This window comes from Schistocerca nitens, chromosome 11 (genome assembly GCF_023898315.1).
Source record: "Schistocerca nitens isolate TAMUIC-IGC-003100 chromosome 11, iqSchNite1.1, whole genome shotgun sequence".
Classification (NCBI taxonomy): Eukaryota; Metazoa; Arthropoda; class Insecta; order Orthoptera; family Acrididae; genus Schistocerca; species Schistocerca nitens.
This window is the reverse complement of record NC_064624.1, coordinates 46,337,758-46,362,866: the sequence shown is the minus strand read 5'-3', so window position 1 is coordinate 46,362,866 and position 25,109 is coordinate 46,337,758. Positions and strand designations below refer to the sequence as shown.

At 39.5% G+C, this 25,109-nt stretch overlaps 1 protein-coding gene across 1 annotated transcript in view; it reads right to left on the bottom strand.

Moving 5' to 3' along the window:
• LOC126212595 (uncharacterized) overlaps positions 1–25,109 on the bottom strand; it is a 66,279-nt gene that overhangs the window by 11,170 nt on the left and 30,000 nt on the right. The window contains exons 4-5 of the mRNA XM_049940024.1: positions 24,713–24,921; positions 10,052–10,474 (exon numbers count right to left, since the gene is read on the bottom strand). Coding sequence (XP_049795981.1) covers positions 10,052–10,474; positions 24,713–24,921 — 632 coding nt within the window. The remainder of the gene's footprint in view (positions 1–10,051; positions 10,475–24,712; positions 24,922–25,109) is intronic.

The following is a 25,109-nucleotide window of genomic DNA, read 5'->3' as shown; positions in this document are numbered from 1 at the left end:
TTGTAAAGGATGAGCCAGACAATAAGGGATTTTACTTTATTATATGAGCCTCCAAACGGTAACTACATTTTTCCACTGCGGCCAAGCCGCGGCCGGCAGTGTTAGCTGCCTGTAAATTCTTTCATCCCACGGTCTAGTAACAGGAAGTCAGCACCGGGAAAGGGCACCTTGGACACGCGCCTCTCTCCTTTGCTGACGAGGTAACGCCGCACCAGGCGTCGCTTAGCAGGCAACCCTCTGGAAAGTTCCATGCCGCCCGCACGGTTTGATCGGTCCTGACCAATCAGGGCGGAGGAAGCCGCGTGGTGCGTCGAACATACCCGGCCGCCCGTCACCGCACTCGCTCTCTTGTGCTAAGACAGCTGTACCCTCTACTGATAGAGCTCTACTGCAGTGACAATGTTTTCAGTGATTGTGCGCCTCCAGCATGGATGAGAGTTGGGGGTGTCTCCCAGTGTGAACATCCAAGTTGAGGTGACGTCACACTGCTTTTGCCACTGCTGTGTGTCGTAGGTGTTGGGGCGAGAATAGCAGCGGACCTCTCACTGACATCATGCTGCTGCCCCCACCATGGCCACCTCCTCGGTTATGTTGATGTAACGAGTTTACACAAAGAAGTGTTGCTCTGCAGTGTGCATATATTGCATTTATAGCATATTCCCATTACCTTTTTTCAAATGTAGTTGCACGATTATTTCTTCTCCACAGAATTTGCAAGTTGACTGTCTTGGTCAACAACATTCACCTCAAGCGAATCCAACGTTTGAACGGTTACAGGGAGATATATAACATTAGATGGAGCCTCTAATGTTTTGTATCCAGCACCTACTGCAGGGGGAAAAAACAGGAATTGTGTGTAGCAGCTTATCCTTTAGATACATATCTGTTCCAAAACTGCATTAAGCATGAATTTTCAGGAATATATCTACAGCTAGGTCAGACTTGTAAACCTTTTTAGCATCCAATGCTAGACGTTCTTCTCTCAGAAAGCCTAAAACTAGTACTACTGAAGCTTCATTTGCAAAGTCAATACCCCCTTCAGTTGCTCATGTCTCTGCTTTAAGTGTCTTGGTATTTGCAAGTAACTTGAACCCATCTGATGCTGTTATAAATGTGTGTTTATATCGTTGAAACTTATTGACACTCTGCCATATTTACACTATTCACTCAGTGAGTGAGTTATTTATGTATGTATGTTTAAGTGTTTGCAGAATAGTGTGACCTGTTTATCATATCTGCAAATATCTTGCATAATGTTTGTTTCCCACTGCTGTTGTTGCAGTAAAAGACGAATATACATTGTATATAATTTTGTTTATTAACTTTTTTACGTACAGAAAATAAAAAAAATACGTTGTTGACACATTTCTTATTATTCATTCTGCCTTACATTCTGACAGTATTGTTTAAATAGCTTTTTTTATACCCTCTAAATTCTATTATCATTGTGTTCAAATCAACAGCACGCACAATATATTTCGGTTCTCCATCTGTAAACCAATTCTACAGATTTAATATCCATAGGAGCTATAGTAGCAGACTTCGGTACTGCAAGCATGCATACATTTATACGTTGTTCTGAACCGTTTTCTATGGTACATTTCATGTACATAACTTACAACATCGTTAAACAACGATTTCACATATGGTTGCCACCGACTTTGTTGCGATCCATATTGAACTTTATAGCCAATAGAACTTCATAACTCATCTAAGTTTTAAATAAACACACCGTGAAGAGTCCTGTGATGATGATGATTACTTTAATGTAGGAGTTTCATACAGATCGATGATGGTTGCCTTATTGCTACAGATGTTCATGTCAGGAGCAAGTTGAGATGGATCAGAGTGTGTTGTCATCAACCTCACAGTGTGCTTCATCGGCCTACATTGCTCTCCCTACTTTATCTCTGTAAATTGTGTTTTAGCATTACGGCATATATTTATAGTTTCTACTATAACTTCACATTCATACAGATACACTAATCTTACATTCACATGTTTGGAACCGCATGCTGTTAACATGTATGTACTGGTAAGGAGTAGCATTCGGAAATGAACTGACAATATGAAATAGCTGTATAGTTTATATATCTCTCTGCAGTATAAATGACCTCTTAATCCTAATACTTAATGTAGTAACATGTAAAAATTGTGCAGCAGAACTGAAGGGCAATTACACACATTTTGACCCTTGAAGACATGATAAAAATGACACTTTACAGGGATTCTCATCAGGAAGTACTATTTCAACATCCACGGCCGAGTGTGCTTCAAGATCCAGGGACCAAGACCATGGGAACAGCATAATTGGTAAAATCATGTGTAATTATTTGTTGAAATTATGACATACATCTCAGGATCCAGGAGACAGCCCCAGGGTAATTACATATCCTGATGATTAAACATGGAGATAATCGAATCAACAAGTTTGACGATATAGAGATCTCTGAATTAGCACAATTGGATCATCATGTGACGTCATGACGGGGGACAGGGCATGCACACGCCTCAGAGGGTGTTTCATCATGTGACCTTGTTGTTGTTATATTGAGGCTAGGCAAATGGAATATTTAGAAAGTGACATTGAATTGTCTGTAAAAGAACACTCACCGCCTACTTTAGACAAGCACATATGCCTTGTCCAGTGCTAATCCAGTTCATGATCATCTACTGACGTCTGAGGAGATCGAATCCTTCTATCTGCATGAAAGCGTCCTTGACTAGATGTTTGTTCACTACTGATTACTGCGCTTACTGAATTTTCCATTAATAATTGACAATGAAAGGGGGCACAACAAGGTTTTTTGCTGTGCACCATGAGGCTGTCCTTGATATCAAGCGTTGGTATTCTGGCTGTGCAATATCTCGATGAATGGGCAGTTGAGAATTCTTCCGAAAATTCTTCGAGACCTTTAGGACAGTTGATCTTCTTACAGCTGGAGGTGGGATGATGCTGAGAAGTCTTATAGTGTTTGTACTCTGAATACATCTCGTAATGCCTGGTTGAGTTGCACATCTATCTTCTTCGTATGGGCATCATTGATCCTAGTCGATAGGATTAAAGCCATTGCTCTTAAAACAGGGGCATTAGCTCCCTGTAAGGTACCAACAAATTTTTGAAGACTGTTGTTTCTCGTTTTGACTTTAGCTGCTGAAATGGAAAGATGCTACTTGCAAGTTAAGAATTCTGTATAGCGCTAGGTATTATGGTGTAATGCGATACAGCAAGACTTGGCCTCTGGATCTGACGTCTGGTATGTAATCTGTGTTGTGCATAGATGTTATGAAGATAGAACTGTTTTCTGAGGATTTAGGTAGAGGCACCATTTCTTGAAGACTTCCCTATCAGTGGTTAAAGAGGTTTCAGCATCAGAAACGTTTTGGCTCTGGGCCATCAAGCAAATGTCATCAGCATAAACTATAATCCTGAAGACGTGATCCTAGAACAGATACTTGTAGTAAACCATTATTCAGTTTAAGTACCCTGTATCTGTCTTTATTAGAGTAGATATGAAATCATCTATTGCTTAGCATGTTATAAATTAAGTCATTAAATTTGCGACATGAGATAACAATCGTAAATTCCTAAAGAAGTCCTTCTCACCAAGCAGTGTCGTGAGCAGCTGATAGGCCCAAAAAGACAGCTACCCTTACTAATTTCTGCTCATACCCATTTTCGATATAATTAACGAGAGAGAGTTTCTTTTCATTAAATTAATTTCGATTTTTAGCTGGTATAGTGCCTTTCTTTTTAACGAAACAGTGTGTTTTGATTGTCCCTAAACGTTCAGAGTTGCACTGTCTAACTTTGTTGGTGCAACCAACATTCTATTGCAAATATGGCTCATTAGTCTACATGGTATGTTTTCATTATTTCTTTTTGCTAATTTCTATGATATCTTAAAATAGTGTACTGTTGATGTTGACCAGACAGGTACTTTCCATTTACTTACATAGTTCCAAGATATGCTATTAGATGATGTCGTTCAAGCCTACAGAATTCATTGCCACATAGTATTTACTATGAGTGGCAAATTATCACTTCACACTACATAACTTTCATTACATAGAATTAACGAATGTAACTGAAGATTTTTAAAGTCAGTTAAACCAAGGCAATTTTCTGTTTCCTGTTTCTTTTACAGGCCCGATGATGGTTGTTTCGTAGCCAGAACGTGTAATGAATAGTAGATGATTTTGTTTTTGAGTTCAAGAAAACTAATAGGTTTTGTAATTTAGTTTTGATGTTTTAGAAATACGTAAGATTACAATTTCCATCACCAAAGTCAGGTTTTAATAACATGTGATTATGATTAAGATGATTTGTTGACTATTTCAAATTGACCTAGTTAAAAAAGTCAGCTTCTAAGTTGCTGATCCCAATTACAGTCACTGTTTACAGGCTAGAGATAAAATTGAAAGTACTTAAGTTTAGTACAAGTATTAGTATGCCTTGCCAAACGTGTAACTCTTCGGACTGGTATGCACTTAATGGTGTTGTCACAGTGTTTGCCTTTAATCTCAGGCTCTTATTTGGTTTGGACATAGTGCGTAATCCTGGTGGATTGGAGGACGATGTGATTCTTATTCCTGAGTCATTGCATTCACCTTAGGGCTGGGTTAAAACTTCTGGGTAAAAAAACATCACCTGGGATTGTTTGTCGAACGTCAAAGCATTTTGTGTCCTGTTCCAGTGTTCTGGTTGTCTTTTCGACTAATTTTTAAAAACTAATCTCTAGTATAATACGAAGGAGTTTATGAAATAATTGTTTAAGTCAGTTTTTGACGAAAATGAGCTAAGTGCTATGTTATTTATCAGGAACTACAATCTTCTGAATGGTATAGTGATGTATGTTTTTGTGTGCGCAGTAGCATAGTTACATCATAACTACAATTTCTGCTGTCATGAAGTCATACAGTTTTCGTTTATAGCTAATGTAGGTATGTCAGTTATATCACAAATTACAGAAAGGGAAGTGGACACAGTTGTAGATGAGATAGGAGATGTAATACAGCGAGAAGAATTGGACATTGTGCTGAAATATCTACGTCGAAACAACGCCCTAGGAGTAAACAATATTCTGTCAGCACTATGGATAACCTTGGGTGAGCCAGCCATGACAAAACTTTTCGATCTGTTGTGCTATATGCATGAAAAAGGCGAAATACCTTTGGACGTTAAGAAGAATGTAATAATATCAATTCCAAAGAAAGCAGTTGTTGATTTGTGTGAAAATTAGTGAACTATCAGTTTAATAAATCATGGCTGCAAGACACTAACAGGAATTCTTTGCAGAAGAATGAGAAAACTGATAACCTCATGGAAGTTTAGTATGAATTCCAAAGAACTGTGGGAACACATGAGGCAGAACTAACCATACAGTTATCTTAGAAGATGGGGTAAACTTACGTTTATAGCGTTTGTATACTTAAATAAAGCTTTTGACAATGATGAATGGAATATCCTGTGTGAAATTCTGATGGTAGTAGCGGTAAAATAAAGAGAACGAAAGGCTATTTACAACTTGTACAGAAACCAGAGGGCAGTTATAAGCGTCGAGGCGCATTAAAGAGAATTTGGAGTAGTGGTTAAATTTCAGGGAGAAGAAATGAAAGCTTTGAGGTTTGCTGATGAATTGTAATTCTGTGAGATACAGTAAAGGACTTGGAAGAACAGTTGAAGGGAATGGACAGTGTCTTGAAAGGAGGATATAAGATGAAAATCAACAAAAGCAAAACGAGGAAGATGGAGCGTAATCGAAGTAAATCAGATGATCTTACGGGAACTAGCTTAGGGAATGAAACACTGAAAGTAGTAGATGACTTTAGCTGTTTGTGCAGCGAAGTAGCTGATAGTGGCCAAAGTAGAGAGGATATACGTATAATATACACTGGCAATGGCAGGAAAAGTATTTCTGAGGAAGCAAATTTTGTTAACTTCAAATATATCCTTAAGTCTTGGGAAATCTTTTGTTGAAGCTATTTTTATGGGGTGTAGGCATATGTGGAAGTGAAACATGGATGATAAACAGTTTAGACAAAAAGAGAATAGCAGTTTTCGAAATGTGGTGCTACAGAAGAATGTTGAAGATTAGATGGGTGGATCACATAGCTAGTGAGGATGTATTGAGTAGAATTCGAGGGACAAGAAATGTGTGGCACAACTTGACCTAATGGAGGGATTGTATGGTTGGACACATTCTGAAATGTCAAGAGATAACCAATTCAGTCTTGAAGGGAAGTGTGGGAGGTAAAAATCGTAGACGAAGACCAAGTGGTGAACACAGTAAACAGATTCAGAAGGATGTAGAGTGCTGTAGTTATTTGAAGATGAAGAGGCTTTCAGAATGGAGAGCTGTGTTTGAAACCAGTCTTCAGACTGAAGGCCACGACAACATCTTTCTGCGTTATAACATCTTATTTTCCAGTTGGTGTATTTCCTCATTGTTTATAACTGACTTGCAGAATGTGTCTGACGTAACTTCAAGGATGATGTGTGGGGAATAAATATATATTTAAACGATGAGTAATTGAAGGTCCCAGATAGGTGCTAAAGGACAGATTTCGTGAATCCAGGGTATTTTAATCTACGGAGCTGTTCTTTCATTCCTCGACCAAGATTTAGCGATGTCAGGTGTGCTGCTCGTGTGTAGTAGTGGAGACGTGGCTGTTCCACGTGCCGTCTTTGCGACTGACGTAAATCTCGTCGAATGGTGATCACCGATAAGGTCCTGTACTTACCTGTTCCCAATAACGTTTGTAATTAATTGCACAGCTTGGCGTGGAAAACTGCAACGTAACGTTTCAAAGAGTAGCCCAGCATGCCACAAGCTATGGAACGCGCGCTCGGTGTCCGCCAGGTAGCGTGACGTCGTTGTGTCTGCCGCGTTGTGTTGAGCCTGTGTCGCATTGCTGCTCAGTCCTAGGACCAGATTACCTGTGCTATGGTTGCCATTGAATCCGGCCTATTCTTGTCGGAATATGTTGCTTTATTCCTCGAAATTTTTTTTAATTTGTCTCGAAAGTTTTCGCTATCACTAAGAGGACGGTAATCTATGAGTAGGGGTGGTTTTTGGTCCATCAGGTTTGGAAAAGACATTCATTTTACTTTGCTTCTATTTTAGAGAGACTGTTTTCAGTTTCATGGCCAGTATGAAGAAATGTTTTAATTTGTTTGTGGCAGGTGTTTTGTGAAAGGAGAAATTTACGTTGTTGTCTTTCTGTACTCTAGTCCCTCGGCTGCTTTTCTTCTGTTTCACATTCCTTAATCTTACGAAGTAGTGGATGTTAAGCGGTTGCATTTGGTTTTGGAGTGTCGTTTCTTCGTGAGTTTTGACGAATTTTGGATACCATGGATGATCGTGACACTTTTTTTCTAGCACTTTGCGGAACTTAGTTGAGGTCATCAGTAATGGATGACATTTTCATCTGCTATTAAGGCTGGCTGTTCTCAGATGGTATGCTATGGCTCGTTTGAATTCTTTTCCAAAAACGACTGGCACTGTGGGACCTAATTCTTGTGATTCCCTCGCCCATCACTTGGTGGGCTTCTCTTTTTATTAGGGCATTGAGACTATTCAAATCAAAACGTCCGTTTGGTTAGTGCTGTAATGTCTCCAGAATTTTATTTCTGTTTAATTTTGTTTATTATGTATGTAACTAGTGTTTCTCTGTGTTATGTTGGTTTCTTCTTAGGGGCGTTTTCAGGTACAGCAGGTTGTATTGCTTGCACTGTTTATTGGTTGTAATATGTTATAATAAGTGGTTTCAGTAGCTGATACGCTAGGTTTTGTGCTTAAACGTCTCAATCTGAATTTTTCGGCGATTCGAATCCGTGAATCTATGTTGGTTTAATTTTTTCCTGCTTTTGTGGTTAATAGCTGTAGATCATACAGTAAATGGCAGGTACTCATTAGCTATGCTGTCGCCTAGTTCAATCTCGCTTCAGTATCTGTGATCGAAGATAAAACTGTCATAGTGATTGTTAAAAGTGGGCGTTATTTCTAAGTCTGGCGAGATTAAAACAGGCCACAAGTTCACCATTTTTGTTGTTTGAGTTTTACAGGAAATATCGTGGATCTAGCACTGAGTCTCCTGTGACTTTAGCTGGGCCGAGTGAAGGTACGAAAAATGATGATATCAATTGGGAGATCCTCGGCGAGAGGTACATATATCGTTGTGTCTCTTATACCGTCCTCAAATTTTTCACAAGATCGCTTGGTGAATGTTTAGATTTTACTGCAGGACCATTCCTGTCGTTCTCTGCGAATGTTGCAGAGTAATCAGCGTGGGCGTTGTCGGCAAGCTGTAGCTCATGGAAAACTTGGTGATGTTAGCTAAGTGGCAGTATCGCTTAGGTTAAAATTGACTGACTTGGATGCAGTAACTTCATAGTAATAATCTGAATTTGTTATCTTCCAAATCTGGAAGTGTCGTTTTTTGAGTCATCCTTACCCTATTGACTTTGACCTGTATATTTCATACAGTCAGTCGAGGGTAATTCCCTGAACTTCGCTGCGTTTGTTGGATTTATTAGTGTTCAGCCAATATATATATACACTGGTTGAACACTAATAAATCCAACAAATACAGCATATGTGTGTGTGTGTATGTGTGTGTGTTTGGATACGCAACGTTTGTAGTAAGTAATCTCAATGCATAGGATACGTAGACAGAGGCTACCACTTCCAAGTAAGTAGACAGTTAAAAATAAAGAAGACATTGGGAAGGAGAAGTAATGGCTGTACGATATCACATTTAATTAGATTTAATATTGTCATATCAGATAGATTTCACTCATATGTAGACAGATGCTACCACTTCCAAGTAAGTAGACAGTTAAAAATAAAGAAGACATTGGGAAGGAGAAGTAATGGCTGTACGATATCACATTTAATTACATTTAATGTTGTCATATCTGATAGATTTCACTTTTATTGCAGGCTTTAACGCAATCTACTGTCAAGACAGTTACTGGAGAAAAATACTGAAGGAGGCTACAGAGAGGATTCTGTAACCAGAGACAGTTCATTGTTTCTCCTGGCCAGATTCCTCTCAGATGCTGAGCAGAGGTGCCCCCCTGCAGGGATGTTAGTTGGGTTAAACCACGCTAGTATCCTGTTCTTCAGTATGGGGAGCGTCGTTCCATTACAAACGAAACAGACGAAGAGCACTGGTCCTTGCACCATTGTAACTAGATGTACGTAATAGACAAACTGCGCAATTCCTTGAGCCTGGTGGAACCCAATTCTAATTGTAATACCTATTCCAGTTACGATAACAGCCTTAACTGACATAAAAATACATTGCTTCTTTGAGGCAAATTTATTGTTATCAACAATTTTGAGTTGCTGCATGGAATACCAATTACGTAGGTACATGTATCCAACCAATCCGAGACAAACCAAATTGGAAGCCACTGACAGACAAATGCCCACAAGGACTAGCACACGACTGTGGATCAAGTAATATTTACTCGTCTTTTCCAAAGCAACAGCTGCCACACACACTATACTCCACGGTATTAACACGTACAACACCTGACGACGGAATAACATGCTTACTTCAGCAGGTAGCAGGTCGTTAGGAAGCCTGAGATGACGAACACAAGCATACATGTGGTAGCAGAATGAGTTTAGCCAGATACAGCTGAGAAGTGTGAGGGCGCTGTCTACCAGCACTGCTGTAGGTAAGTCAGGGACGCCTGCCAAACGATACACGACCTCAGAACACAGGATCTGGATTATGCACGTAATCTGAAAGGACAAGAGTATCTTTCCAGGCAAGTTACGTAACTGGGGAAGGTACACGTATACTCCGGCAGTCGAAAAACGGAAAATAATGTTTACCAGTATAAATGAGATTTCTAAAGGCTTTAAGCTATCGATTTTGAAATCCTTGTATTTCAAGTTATCGTTCTTTAAACGGTTTTTGCAGTTCAGTGTTTCTTCTGTTAGCTTTTGATACAGTATGCTGCTAGAACTATATTGCTTTACAAATGGGTAATAAATGATGCAATTATCGGAAGCCTTAGTGGAGGAAAAGTCACGACACTTTAGCAGGAGAATAGCTCTGGAAACAGAGCAGATGGTGTCTGTAGCGTTCGATTCCAGGCACGATTGATCGTCAGGACTATCGAAGTAGCAGCGAGCATCACTCACGGATTGTATCACACTAAACGGGACGTCCTGACAAATGCTGTACGAGTTAACAGCCATCCAGGCGAGCAGACAGAGGTTGACGTTCACCCTCTGTGTGTAGGCCAGGTAGCTGGTCACGGGTATGTGGGGCGACCTCTGCACCACGTCGTCCCACAGCTGCACACGGCACTGCTCGCGCTGCTCAAGGGCTTCCAGCGGCAGGTCTTCCAGCGGACACGTGGGGTGGTCCAGGGCGTTCGCCAACAGCTGCACGCACTCAGTGTCCACGGAGAGTGTAGCGCTGCTTCTGTCCTCCAGCTGCCACTCCTCATCTGCAAAAATATGACAGCAAGTATGTGGCGCCCATATACTGCAAGTAGCTGGATCCAAAGTCTCCTCTAGATGATAAGATTGGTCGTTGTTTACCTATATTATCCAGGTTCAGTTACTCAGAATTAAGTAAGGCGACATGTCATAACAAATTAAGACTATTCAGATAGACAGATATCATTGTTTCCATGAGAGTCTATTTCATGTACAGGGTGTCCAAGAAGTCCCTGTGTCGCTCTTTGCTCAATAAAAATGAGGAAAGCAATAGGTTTTATTGATATTACTGCTTTGAAGCTGGCGAAAAAGCAATGCTAAAGGTATTGTATTTCTGTTTCAGCACTGTAGTCTCTGAGTTCCGAACCCATGGTGCAACAGCTATATTTCAAAGGAGAGATTAGTGGCAGATTTGAGTGAACATGAACATCCATAGATAGAAAAAACTATGAAGGGCATGATGAGACCAGATGAGCCGTCTCCAATGAAATCCATTTGCAAAAGAGCAGTTGGACTTCAAGCGTCTTGCTCAACAATGCAAGACCACATTGAAAGAAATTTGAATACGAAAGAATGTAGGCTGATGTTTGTTATTGAATTAACTGACAATGATATGGAGCTACGATTTGTAGCCTACCGTACTTTGTTGGGCTCAAGACTGTTTACTGATAAATGAGCCATATACCTCAGTTTGCACAGGAGAAATATTGTTTCTTGTCTGAGGAAAATACCAATTATCAGCAAGAGTTAGAAAGAAACCCACTTCATGTCACATGGGCCTTGGTGTGATCACAATACATGTTTGGACCACATTCTTTTGAAGCTTACATAAATGGGAACTTTTATTTAACTGTACAACAGAAGTTTGCAGTACCTCTGGTCGGTGAGAAGGCAGTCATGGATCATGTGCGTTTATGGTAGGACGGAGCTTGAGTCACGTTTTGTTGTTCAGGTGTGTGGGTTCCTTAATGAACAATTTTGCCTCGGATTATGTTCTGCAATATCTGAAGCCACATTAAAATGGTGACTGTAGCCTCCCCCCAGTTTCGCACCGAACTATATTATTCACATACACTGTAGGTGAAGTTATATTTTAATTATTATAGCAGTATCTATATCTTTCCTTCTTGTTGTGAGACTCATTGTTGTCCACTTCCGTTATTGTGAAAATTACTAAATCATAACATCTACTTTCTTAAATGCTGGAATTTATTAATTAAATCACTCAATTTATAAACATTTATGAACATCAAACACTGTGTGCCATTCTGCCACTCATCTCCTGCCTCACTACCAAGCAACCTCTCTCTCTAGCCTCTCACACCCGACTTCCACCCACGGACTCCAACACTTGACTATTGCTTACCCACTCGCACATTGTTGATTGCACTGCAGTCTTTGCTTAAACCATGTATGATCTCTGCATAGTGCATAATCGATATTACGTAAGGGTACTGTACCCTCAGATATCCCCACCAAAATAATACTTTAATATGAAAAATGTAATAGTGATATTAGATTTGAATATTAAAGTAGAAAAATATATAGAAAGACAAAAATTAAAAAATGTGAAATTACATTATTTAGTCAAAACTATTTGCTTATTAATGCTGTGATAGTAGGAGGAGAGGTGATACTCCTACGTGGCATGTCCCAGATGGCTGATAGGGAAGTCCTCACCAGTTTACCGGCGGACTTGAGCGAAATAAAATAACTCTCGTACCAAACACACCCTTTGCGGTTAACAACCATAGTTGTAAATCGGAGCTTGCTCCAACTAAGGTTGACAATCTTCGAAAGTCAAAAAAGGCAAGGTCTTTTAGGAAAAAATTCCACCGTCCTGCTTAAAAAGTCAGGAAAAGGCTACATCGGATTCGGTGGGTAGTCACCTAGAAGACAGCAACGAATCAGAGCGTTTGCAACCATCAAAATGTACACTAAAACACAAAAAGAAGATTAAACATAAGCAGATAAATTATATAGCAACATAAACTCACTACTTCAGACTGGAAAACTCAAGGAGCTCACTGATGAACTAAATAAACAAAAAATTTTAATAACAGGGATCCAAGAAATGAGAAACACCACAGAGGACTCATTCGAATCACAAGGATACAGAATTTATAATGGGAAACCAGGACTGAGGGCAATGAAACCACGTCCCCAGTTTGGAACAGGGTTTTTAGTAAACATAAAAATAATAGATTCAGTAACGGATTTCCAAGCAGTATGGCCAAGAATTGCGACTCAAAACTTAAAAACAATGAATAAACCTATACAATAACAGATGTTCATGCCCCAACAATTGAAAAAAAATTGTCTAACAAAAAAAAAGGAAGAGGTAAATAAATTTTGTGACCTTCTAGAACTAACTGTGAACAGAGTAAATAAAAAGAATGTAAAAATCTTTTTGGGATATTTCAATGCTGAGTTGGGAAAAGTAAGGAAATGTAAAGATATAATTGGAAAATGGAGTCAGACATAAATTTACAAAAAAACAAAAAAAAAAAAAAACGGACAAAGACTTGTAGAACTCTGCAGAGAATACAACCTTATATCTAAATCAACATACTTTAAGAGGAAGCCAGGTAAACATAAAACGTGGAAACATCCAGACTGGAGGAAGGGGTAGTGGCAGCTAGACCATGTCTGTATGGACAAAAATTTTCATAAGGAGGTCCACAATGCTAAAGTACTGAGAGGAGTAGACACAGACTCAGACCATTATATAGTTAAAATTAAAATCAAATTCACTCCATTAAAGAAGAGCACCAGAAAAACTAATAAAATAAAAAGGAGGTTTGACCCCCATCAGTTAATTAAAAATAATAAATACCAACAAATAACACAAACCATCAAATTAACTGATGATCTAGGACAACTAGTGCCTAATCTTAAAAAAGAAGCAGAGAATCTAGCTCCCTTGAACCCAAGAAGGAAACATGTATTGTGGACATCAGAATCTAACAAATTCCATGAAGATAGACACCAAGCATGGTTAAAGTTTCAAACACGTAAAACTGAAGAAAATGCCATCAACCTAAAAAATAAAAGACAAAAATTTACACATAATATTAGAAGAATCAAGAGAGAATTCCATAAAGATATTATAAACTTTATAGAAGGTAATTATCATAAAACCAACTCCAGGAACTACTATAAAATCTTTGGGAAACAATTACAACAATATGAGGCCCCTACACTAATACTGAAAGATGAAGATGGAAGAATGACACACAGTAACAAGGAAAATGCAGAAATCATGGCAAAAGCATTTAATAAACTTCTGAATTGCGAGGAACCCAAAGAACCCTTACAAATCAACATAAATACCCCAATAAAAACCAAACCTAACAAACTAGACCCTCCAGCTTTCCAAGAAGTAGAAAAAATTTTAAAGAACAAAAAACTTATAAGGCCTGTGGAGATGATCAGGTTTTTGTTGAAATGTGGAAATAGGCAAGTGACACAGTCAGGATCTCTTTACACATGGCTCTAACAAAAATTTGGGTAACAGAACGATTCCCTGAACATTTGGACCACAGCTATCATCCACTCACTACACAAAAAGGGAGATAAGAGCAACCCAGGCAACTACAGAGGAATCTCTCACCTAGATTGCACATACAAAATTCTATCCAAGATCCTATATGAAAGAATCAAAGAACAATTAGAACAGGAGTTAGGGGAATATCAGGGAGGTTTCAGACCATGGAGAAGCTGTGCAGTGCAGATAATTATTTTAAAATTGATTATGGCATACTACAAGAAACAGAATAAACCTCTGGCAATAACATTTGTAGATTTTAAGAAGGCATATGAATGTCTCCACAGACCTTCAGTACTAAAAATTTTAAGAAATGTAGGACTCCATCCAAAACTAATTAAAATAATACAACTCATTCTAAGTGAAACTTAGAGGAGAAATTTCGGAACCACTCCTCATAAAAACAGTCTTAAGACAAGGTGACTGCCTATCACTATTACTGTGCACTGGAATACATAATGAGAGATTGGTACAAGGACAATCCAAAGATGGTAAGAATTGGAAGTGCAGAAGATGATATTAGCTTAAACTGCTTGGGATTCGCTGATGATTTTGCTCTCCTAGCCAACACCGTTCAAGAAGCCAGGCAACAAGTGAAATCACTACAAGAAATAGCAGAGAAAGTAGACCTTAGAATATCATTTGAAAAAATGGAGATTATGCTATCTAATCCACCACTTGCAAACAAAATTTCAATAGGAGAACAGGAAATGAAAATTGTTGATAAATTTAAATATTTGGGCGAAATAATAACATACAATCTAAATGAGAAGCCATCATGGCAGAATAGAATAAAAAAAACTGAACTACGCAAATGACATTTCCAAAACTACATACAACAAATAAAAGCCTATCTATAGATGCAAAATTAAAACACTATAAAACAGTTACACAACCTGAAATAACGTATGCAGTGGAAACTATCTTCAAAACAATTAATACAGTAGAAATTGACAGAATACTAAAAATAGAAAGAAGAATAATTAGGACATGTATAAATAAACAGTATAAAATAAATGGACATTGGAGAATAGCATGAAATGAAACAGTATATAAGAAAATAGAACCAGTCATGAGCACGATCAGGAAGAAACGAATCTCATTCTTTGGACATCTGATGAGAACTCCAGAAAACAGAATTAGTAAAAAAAATAATACAAAAATTGTGGAATAGCAAGAGCGACATTAAATGGATCACAGAAATTAAGGAAGATATAAAAGAACTCCAAATTACAGTACATGACCTAAAAAAGCAAAATACTGGAAGACCCGCAAACCAGACTACAAATGAAAATCAATAAAAGGAGCACAGGAAGAGTGGTCTCAGATGAAGAAAGAAAGAAATTATCTGAAAGAATGAAGAAATATTGGGCAGACAGAAAACACCTTTCATATAACAATAGACTCTAATAATTATATTAGCTAAATATCATAATAAGTTATTGTTGAGCTAAATTGTATCCCTGAGAAAGAACTTGTTTACAACTTTGTATTTTTGACTAGAGTGGTCCAATGAAGGCCATAAAATAAATAACAATAATAATAATGGAGAACCTCAAGTCATTAAAAATAATTCTCTTTGTGTAAGGAAAATGGTGTTTAAGAAATTCAAGTAGCATTTAATCACAGTACATTAATCAAATTATATCTTTAAATCACTCTCTAATTAGCAACACGATAAGTCAGGTTAATTGCAGATGCTTGTGCACACTGCATAATGTCATTGAATTAACATAGCAACATGAAACACAATGCTGCAACGTCCCAAATAAATAGTATGGCTAACTGTGATACACAAGTAACAAGTGTCTATTAGCTTGTTCATGAATTTTTGTTGTTGTAATGAATTAAATACTAATGATCAGATAGTCACTGTATTGAATGAATAGAAACATAGGCCTAACGAATGAATGTGATCAAAAAATAAACAAATTAGTAAACAGACCACTCTTAACTACTACCCAATATTCACAGGAAAATATTATATTCTTACCCCACATAAATTAACACTCTAAGTGGCAGCATATTTTGAAAATGCGATACTGTTATATTTATGGCACACAGTTTACAGTGTTAGTAATACAAGAAATTTGACAAAAGGCACATACCTTGGAAAGTAATCCATAAACAAATAATCACCTTGGAAAACAGTTTTTTTATGTAGCACTTCATATCTAATTACTCTGCTTTAGGTCCCTGCCTATATGTTGAGTCATAAATCACACGCAAACACGCTGGTTCACAACGCACTAGGCTGTGGCATCGATGCCACTGGGGATATACCACCACAATAACAATAACACTTTCACTGTTTACTCTGATTTTTCACTTCCCTAAATGATGCGATGCAAAACGCACGTATTCGTAGATTTCGATGAATTATAGGGCTGTGGCACCGAAGCCGTCGGGGACTGTAGACTCGTTGTCTCTGCAAATTGTTGGAATTGTAGTAACAGCGCCATAACAGCGCCATAACAGCGACTCCCGCGCAGTGAAGCTTGTTGTTGTTGTTGTTGATGAGCAGCTGGCCGCTGACGTCAGCATCCCATCGTTCCGCATTCCACACAGCTCGCCAACCTGACAGGCTGGCGCAGGGCTGGAACAGGCGACAGTCGTGCTGCGTGCTAGGTCCTCGTAGGGGTTGGTACATCCTCTACTGCAGTTGTAACATGTGACGACCGCGCTGCACGCGCATCGCTTCAAGTCGGTGGCTCCACATCGGCTCGCCAACATACAAGCACTAAACGGGATTACGGCAGTGGCGAAACAAAATACACTGCGCACGCATGTCAATCAGTCTGTAGTAACCACAACACTCTCGCCACGCGTTCCTATTATTGCTTATGGACATGTCTCGGACTTAAGCACTGCACAATGTTTACGTGACGGCATACAATGCTTAAAACTGATTGCATCTAGCTCACAGTAGCTACCTACTACTGTCCACTATAACCAACTCACAATAGCTACCGGCTATTGTCCATTTATTTTCACACAAGCAAAATGATTGTACACAAATAACACAATGTTCATTTTTTTTACAGAGCATCTCTGGCTTGCAACACTTCTTATAGATGAAACGGTTTAATGTTTTCTACATGTTGTAGGCTATGATACTGACCGGACTGCACCATTTCAATTTCAACCGAATTAGGATGAACAAGTTTTCTGATTTTGAATAGTCCTCTGTAGTATTGATGAAACTTTTTTATCTCTTCATTTGCACTTGATGATTTCGTATGAGTTCGAATAAGTACTAAATCACCAACTTTAACGTAATGGGCTTCACTATCTTGTCATGTGCCAGCTTCCGTTCTTCTGCTACAGCATGTATTGGGTTTGAATATTCGCTATTTGAGCGCTCAATTATTTGATTATTCAACATCCTCTGTATTTCCTTGTTAACAGCTACCTTTTTTGCCAATGCTATTGTGTATGACAAACTGCGAAATGGTTCATGGTCCTTTACTTTAATTTTACAAACATATCCTTTAATTAATCCTGGTATCTTTGAAAATATATCGACGTAGCACCTCAGTAGTTCCCTCAGTTCTTCTCGTTCTGCTTCAGTCAAGTCCACTAACGCTCGAATCTTGGTTTGAATACAATTTAGAGTACCCTCCTCGTTCCTCTCTTGCAGCTTAGCGCAATTCTCTGAATTGTTTAAAGTGACAGCTTCATATTCTCCTCTACAACGCATCATCCTTATTTTCACGCCCGCAGCGCCCTTATTATCTATAATAAACCCGTTGAATACAATTCTGCTTTCTTTGTTATCTCTCCACGTCCGCAGATAATTCTCCTCAAAATTAATACAGCATCTCATCTCTGACAACCAATCAACTCGGAGAACTATCCCAACATTGAGAGAACCAACGATTAAAACACTCTGCTCATATTCGTCCCCTTGAATACGTAATCTTAGTAATGTTTGTCGTTTGATTGGTTTGCTCCGGTTTCCAACTGCACTGACAAAATGTACGCTGTTAACAGGAAATGTGGGAATAGCGACAAGATTGTTTAATTGCGAAAATAGATTTTCAGAAATAGCACTTGCCTCACTAGTTGAATCAATTAATGCATCCGTAACAATACCACATACTTCGACTTCCACAAACGGCATCAGAATTTCTTTATTAGTTTCTTCAATTTCTCGTCACAAATCTTTGTTGACATCATTTACATGTTCACACTTTATGGCATTTATCATAATATCCGACCCTTGTCCCTGTGACAGAGTTCTGGAGCGGGTCGTCTCCGAAACTTTGCTTTGTTTAACGGTTCAGAATTTCGCTGATTGCGATCCTGGCTTCTTGCACGTTCTGGCGATCGATACCTGTCTCTGTCATTGTGTGGCAGGTTCGGCGGATGATTTGACCTGAATCTGTCTTGTACATTGTATTCGTTTCTCCTGTGTCTAGCATCGTCTCGGCGATCAAATACTTTCGGTCGTTCGTAACGTGGGCTTCCTTCCCGCGCTGGGCCGTTTTGACGATTCGGGTAATTGTTATTATTGTGTCGCTCACGCTGATCGCGTTCGGCATTGAGCAATTCCAATCGGTCAATTAGCAAACACACTTGCTCCATTGTTAACTGTGGTGTTAGTGCTAACTTCTCACGCACCAAAAATGGTAATTTCTGCATTAATATAAGCATTAGCTCTTCTTCTTTAACCGGATCGTCCAAGTATGCATTGTCGTTCCAGTACCTTTGCATAAACTCACGCATTGTACCGTTATGTCTTGCATAATTTGGTGGTGTGAGAATTTTTGATTTTGCGTCCCACTGTTGTTCTTTCGACCAATTTTTTTTTTTTAAATGCTGTTTCAGATTCTTCATACTTGGTGTAATTGTCGGATACACTTATATCCCAAATATGTGCCTCACCCTTCATGTGACTGACGCAAGTGTCAATTTTAGCACGTTCCGTATATTGCCTCGGAAACGCATCTTTGACTTGTGTAATGAAAGCAACTGCGTGGATGCCTTGTTTCGGTTCATATTCATGAAATTTTCGACCGCTCAGTCCATTGTCAACAATATTGTTATCTGGTTCACGTAATACTACATTAATTTCATCGCGCAAAATTTCTTTATTAATTCCATTTGACATTGTGTCGTTGTTCGTTACCTTTTGTCGTATCTCATGTACCTCATCACTTAGTTCATCACATCGCGTTTGTACGCCGTTAACCATCTTACTTATCGACTCTTTGTTGGCTTTACAAGAACTTTGAATTTTGACGATTTCGTGATCTTGAGCCTTAACTTTGTCATTAACTTTTCAAATAAAATCTTCCGTTTACCTACATCGGCCATTAACTTGAATTTTAAGATCTGTAATTTCGCTGCAAATGGCCTCATGTTTGTCTTGACATTGTTTTCGGAGTTCATCACGTTTTTGTTCAAATGAGCTGGCGAGTTCCGTTCGCAAATTGCTAATCGCATTAGTTAGTGTCTGATAATCATTTTTGATTTCCTGATGGAACTTTCTTGTTTCCTCATAAAATTTTGTTATTTCCTCACACACGTTTTTATTTTCCTCATGAAACGCTCTTGTTTCTACACGCGCCTGTCTATTTTCTTCATGAAAAGTTTTTATTTCTACACGCGCCTGTCTATTTTCCTCATGAACATTTTTGATTGCTTCTAACAATTGAGATATACAATCTTTACTGACAATAGCAGTTTCTGTTTGCTGGATAACCATCGGTGTTGAACTTCTTTTAGGCAAATCAAAACTAAGAATATCACTGTCCTCGGTCGAATTAACTGTAGTGTTTTCCCTCACATTAATTTGTTCTCCATCAACCACGTCATTAAATTGTCCTCCCTCGTCTTTAGTAACACTACCGTTTTGTTCTGAATTAGCCATATTAACACTGCCGGCCGCGGTGGTCGAGCGGTTCTAGGCGCGCAGTCCGGAAGCGCGCGACTGCTACGGTCGCAGGTTCGAATCCTGCCTCGGGCATGGATGTGTGTGATGTCCTTAGGTTAGTTAGGTTTAAGTAGTTGTAAGTTCTAGGGGACTGATGACCACAGTAGTTGAGTCCCATAGTGCTCAGAGCCATTTGAACCATATTAACACTGTTCACAACAATCACTGTTCGTTACAACTTATGGTTGCTCTAAATTGAAAAGTTCACTCGCAACTTAAAAGTCAGTAACACTATTAATTATTCCTATTCCTGTTCATTCCTACACAACGTTGAGGTCACTGAATTTCGAAGCGCTGCTGTGCTGAAATACTGTGTTGTCTTCTCCGTCGTTTCCAAAGATTGCTGTGGAATCGAAGTCCGACACACGCGTCGCCATATGTAACCTGCCCCCAGTTTCGCACCGAACTATATTATTCGCATATGCTGTAGGTGAAGTTATATTTTAATTATTTTAGCAATATATATATATATATATATATATATATATATATATATATATATATATATATATATATCTTTCCTCCTTGCCATGAGACTCATTGTTGTCCACTTCCGTTATTGTGAAAACTACTAAATGATAACACCTCCTTTCTTAAATGCTGGAATTTATTAATTAAATCACTCAGCTTATAAACATTTATGAACATCAAACACTGTGTGCCATTCTGCCACTCATCTCCGGCCTCGCTATCAAGCAACCTCTCTCTCTAGCCTCTCACACCCGACTTCCACCCACGGACTCCAACACTCGACTATTGCTTACCCACTCGCACATTGTTGACTGCACTGCAGTCTTTGCTTAAACCATGTATGATCTCTGCATAGTGCATAATCGATACTACGTGAGGGTACTGTACCCTTACATGACGACGAAATCCCAGCATTACCACCTCAACAATCCTTGTAAATGGCCATGACAAATTTTGGATCTTACCACTCCAGTAACTCTTTATGAAGAATAATTAAGTCCCATGTAGCTCAACGCTGAAGCTGTGTAAACGACGCATGTGTGCAAAGATTGTACATCTGGGCTCAGTTAACATGGATGGTTTTACGAACTTCCAACATGCTGAAGCAGCTTGGTTCGGCAACTTCTGTTATTCAGTAAAAGGAAAAACCAGTTCAAGTCCCAATATTTGCTTTTTGTTCATTCTGAATGCGCTGCAAATGTTCATTGCACATTTTTGACATATTCGGGTTTGCCATTTTCGACTATATTATGACGATCTGAAAATCGCTCTCGGTCCGAAACTAGTCATCGAATGAATAGAAAGTAAAAATTTGCAACTTGGACTGGTTTCTCGTTCTGCTGATGGGTGGTTTTGTTTGTAACTGGGATAGGTGAGATGGTTCTGAGATTCTGTGCCAGATAGTCGTCACACAGGAAGTATTTTTGACATCTGTAGGCTTGCGTTTGCGATTTAGTTGATTCTACACAATGGCAGCGACAGCAAATCAAGGCTCTGTTCTTGATGTGATGGTCTGTTGTGGATGATAAATCTGTAATAATGTGAGAATTCTTGTTGATACAGAAGGTTTTGGTTATCTGGGTGCTGGAATGGGAATTTAATTCCTGCCCAACATCTTCCACTGTGTGTCATGTTCACCAACCTGGTTGACAGCGGTGAAAATGAGTGGAGTCAAAGAGACTGCGGTTGAGTAGGATTGAGTGGTACTAAGAGAAGTGTTGCTTCCAAAGAGACTGACTGGGATGTTTTATAGAAGGAAATCAGGATTTGTACGAATTGTAAAGATGGATTCATTCCTAAGAATTAGCTATTCAAAAAAATGGTTCAAATGGCTCTGAGCACTATGGGACTCAACTGCTGTGGTCATAAGTCCCCTAGAACTTAGAACTACTTAAACCTAACTAACCTAAGGACATCACACACATCCATGCCCGAGGCAGGATTCGAACCTGCGACCGTAGCGGTCGTGCGGTTCCAGACTGTAGCGCCTTTAACCGCTCGGCCACTCTGGCCGGCAATTAGCTATTAGATTAGTTTAGACTTGCTAGTACGTTTTCAGACTGGGCCCCAAGGATTTAGGCCTAAGGAATTTAGTGGATGGGTAGGACTAAACAAAAGAGTAAGTCGTTGGAGAGAGAGATGTCGAGAAGAAGTGGGTGTGGAATATGTATACTAGAAATTACGAGGTATATCTCCCTTTTTTGTAGGTAGGGAGGTTTATGGAGGCTGAGGCTTTTGTTAGTTTTTGTGGCCAGGTTGTCATGTGAGGTAGTTCGTAGGATAATTTGGGGGAGAGAGTGATTACCAGGTTTGTTGCTAGAAGTAAGCCTTTTTGTCAGTAACCAACATGTACAATATATACTCTCTTAATGATTCCACAATATTCAAAAAAATCTTTCTGTCTGTGCATGAACTAAACTAACAATTAGTACACTAAAGTGATGTGTGATGAAACTGAATATACTTATACTTTCACAAATGTTTGTCCAGTCAACTATAGTATTCGCATAATACATTTTCTGCCCTTGAGTAATGTACAATTCGCTGAAAATGTGAAAGATTGATAATTCTCAAAGAGGCGGCCCGATGTAGAAAGCGTCATTGCCGGCGCCACTTGCCACCTAGGCAGGACGGAAAACGTCTGAGGAATGAAGGCGTTATCAGCTCTCCTTGTACCAGCAGGTAGATCGTGGCCACTCCCATTGTCAGCGGTTGAAGTGAGTCCTAATTTTTGACGTCAGATGGTCAGTGGGGACGGTCATTCGGGTGTGATTAGAGGCTTCCGCATTCGCCTCAGGGAGTGACCGCCTCCTCTCGCTACAGTTCTGCTGGGTAGTGATGCGTAAAAAGCAGGCAGTAAAGAGCCACGGTTTTAAAGTGGCGAGGGTAGCCTGCTGGATGTCGTAAGCCATCTGGAACATCGCCACGTGCTCACAGGAGATTCGCAACCGTTCCTCCTTCCCACTAATTTGTTATCACGACCGAACTACCACGATTTCTCTGGATTCTCATTACAGCTTTCTCCTGACAGTATGTTCGATGTCGGGCTTAAAGTTAGCATCCAGGCAAACGGCTAGTTGTCCACAAATGTGTCAGCTCTTGCCGCTGCACGATCTGTAAAATCTCCTCAGCACTCGCTCTCATTTTAAGAAATTGAAACATCCACTTCAGCTCACACATTTATTCTCAGGGTCCATTACAGTTTCTGTCATAATTATAGACACGGTGCAGGGAGCAGCACAGTCTACATACAGTTGGCGTAAGGGTCTCTCATTCCCCAACACGTCTACTTTTTTAGTACTTTGCTAACAATGCGTATTTCCGTTTATGCGCCAATATTATTCTTATGAGTGTCTGCAGTAATTTATTGGCGTAGCCGAAATTTTTTAAAGGTAGGTCTTTGCAGCATTAGAGTTCCCGGTTCTAATATAGGTATATTCTTATGACAACTTACTTCTTTATCTGTTGTAACCCTTGTCGACCATCTTAGTTTGTTAATTAGTCACTTTACTACCAATTAAAACCCTGCAAGTTCGGTTGCCTGAAGCTGTCAAGAGCGACACCGGCAGGCATAATCAATTTTCCCATGGAGCTCGCTGTCCTCCCCTCCTCTCATTTAAATGGAGTTACTCCCTACCGAGCAAGAAGCTGTCTGGTAGTTACAAGGAGAGAAATGAACGATTACAACTCCTTTCATATCCGGTGCACGATAGACAGATCGAATGATCGAGTAAGAGATAAGTCCAGCATCGAGAATAAAATAATAAATAAATAAAAAAAATATAGTGATCTCGATGAAACAGAATTGTTTAGCAGGTGCCGTTGCTGAAAATACAGTTTTTCTTCAGTCCCAATACAGTCCATAGTATTAACATTTGTAAGAATAATATTAACAGTTTAGCTTGTCCAATTAACTGTTCAGGTACAAATCAAAATATTATACGTAAAGAAAATTTTTAAATCGAACAATATCATACCAGAGAGAAATTTAGAACACTACACGTTACAGTATTAACAAAAAGTTTGTTTGTCTGTAGCCGTTATGTTACGGAAACCAACAGCCGTTTTTAAAACAAGCCTCATACTGGGTCTGAAAACAACTACATATACAGAGTTTTAGAGCGTTTAGAGAATATAAAAGGAACACTTTTTTATGTGACGCAAATGTCGCACCTCCACTGACGTTCAGAGACGGTGTTCAACCTGCTGTGCGATGAATACCCTTTTAGACACGTTGCGGGCCTCCTACGGGAGGGAGACGAGTTGCTCGGTGTACGAGAACTGGCAGACACTCCAGGTGGGCTGGTTGCCTGTCAGGCTGAGGCTGCAACCATTATTTGTGAAACACCCACTTGTTTCGAATGTGTTATACAATCATTAGCACCCAGCCGCCACTAGTGTAACATCACTAAAACATCACACAGTCGCTGAACATCACTAGCGCCTAAACCTTCATGGACCACGAGCAGGGTCCACCTCTGTGTCACATAAAGTTGTTCTTTTTCAGTATTATCTAAACACAGCAAAATTTTCTGAACGTAGTCTTTTTTACTGCCTGTACAATGAAGGAGACAATAGTACATCGAAATGAAGCAGTTAGATTGTAACAGGTCCAGATGGAGAGTTGCCAAGCAGTCGAAAAACTGACTTTGTTGAGAGCACCAGTGATTATCTTGCGTGCGTACAAAATCACGTAAGATCCAAAAGTAGATAATCAGAAGGTACTTGAACCTCATTCCTCAGTCGTCAGCGCGTAACGATAAAGTGGACGGGTCCCACTATTAAACTTACCTACAGTCTTGAAATCATCTTCGTAGAACATATCGATGTACACAGCTACAGTGTACCAGTTGAAACGATAGTAGGCGTACAGTGTGTCAGCGAGGTTGAACATCTGCGACGCCTCTGGCTGCCGCTCTTCGCACAGCGCACTGAAGTCGTCGTGACAGGAAAGGTTCCACGGCTGGTAGGGCAGTAGGCGTTCACTCAACAGCGGCCGCCTGCAACACACAAGCCGAAGGGGTTAAAAGTTAAAAACCAACCGTGTACAGTGTATGCAAGGATGTAAATGTATCCAGAATGGGTTTTCACTCAGCGGTGGATGATAACCTTCCTGGCAGATTAAACTGTGTGGCAGACTGGGACTCAAACCTGGAACTTTCGCATTCTTTAAAAGAAACATAGAAAC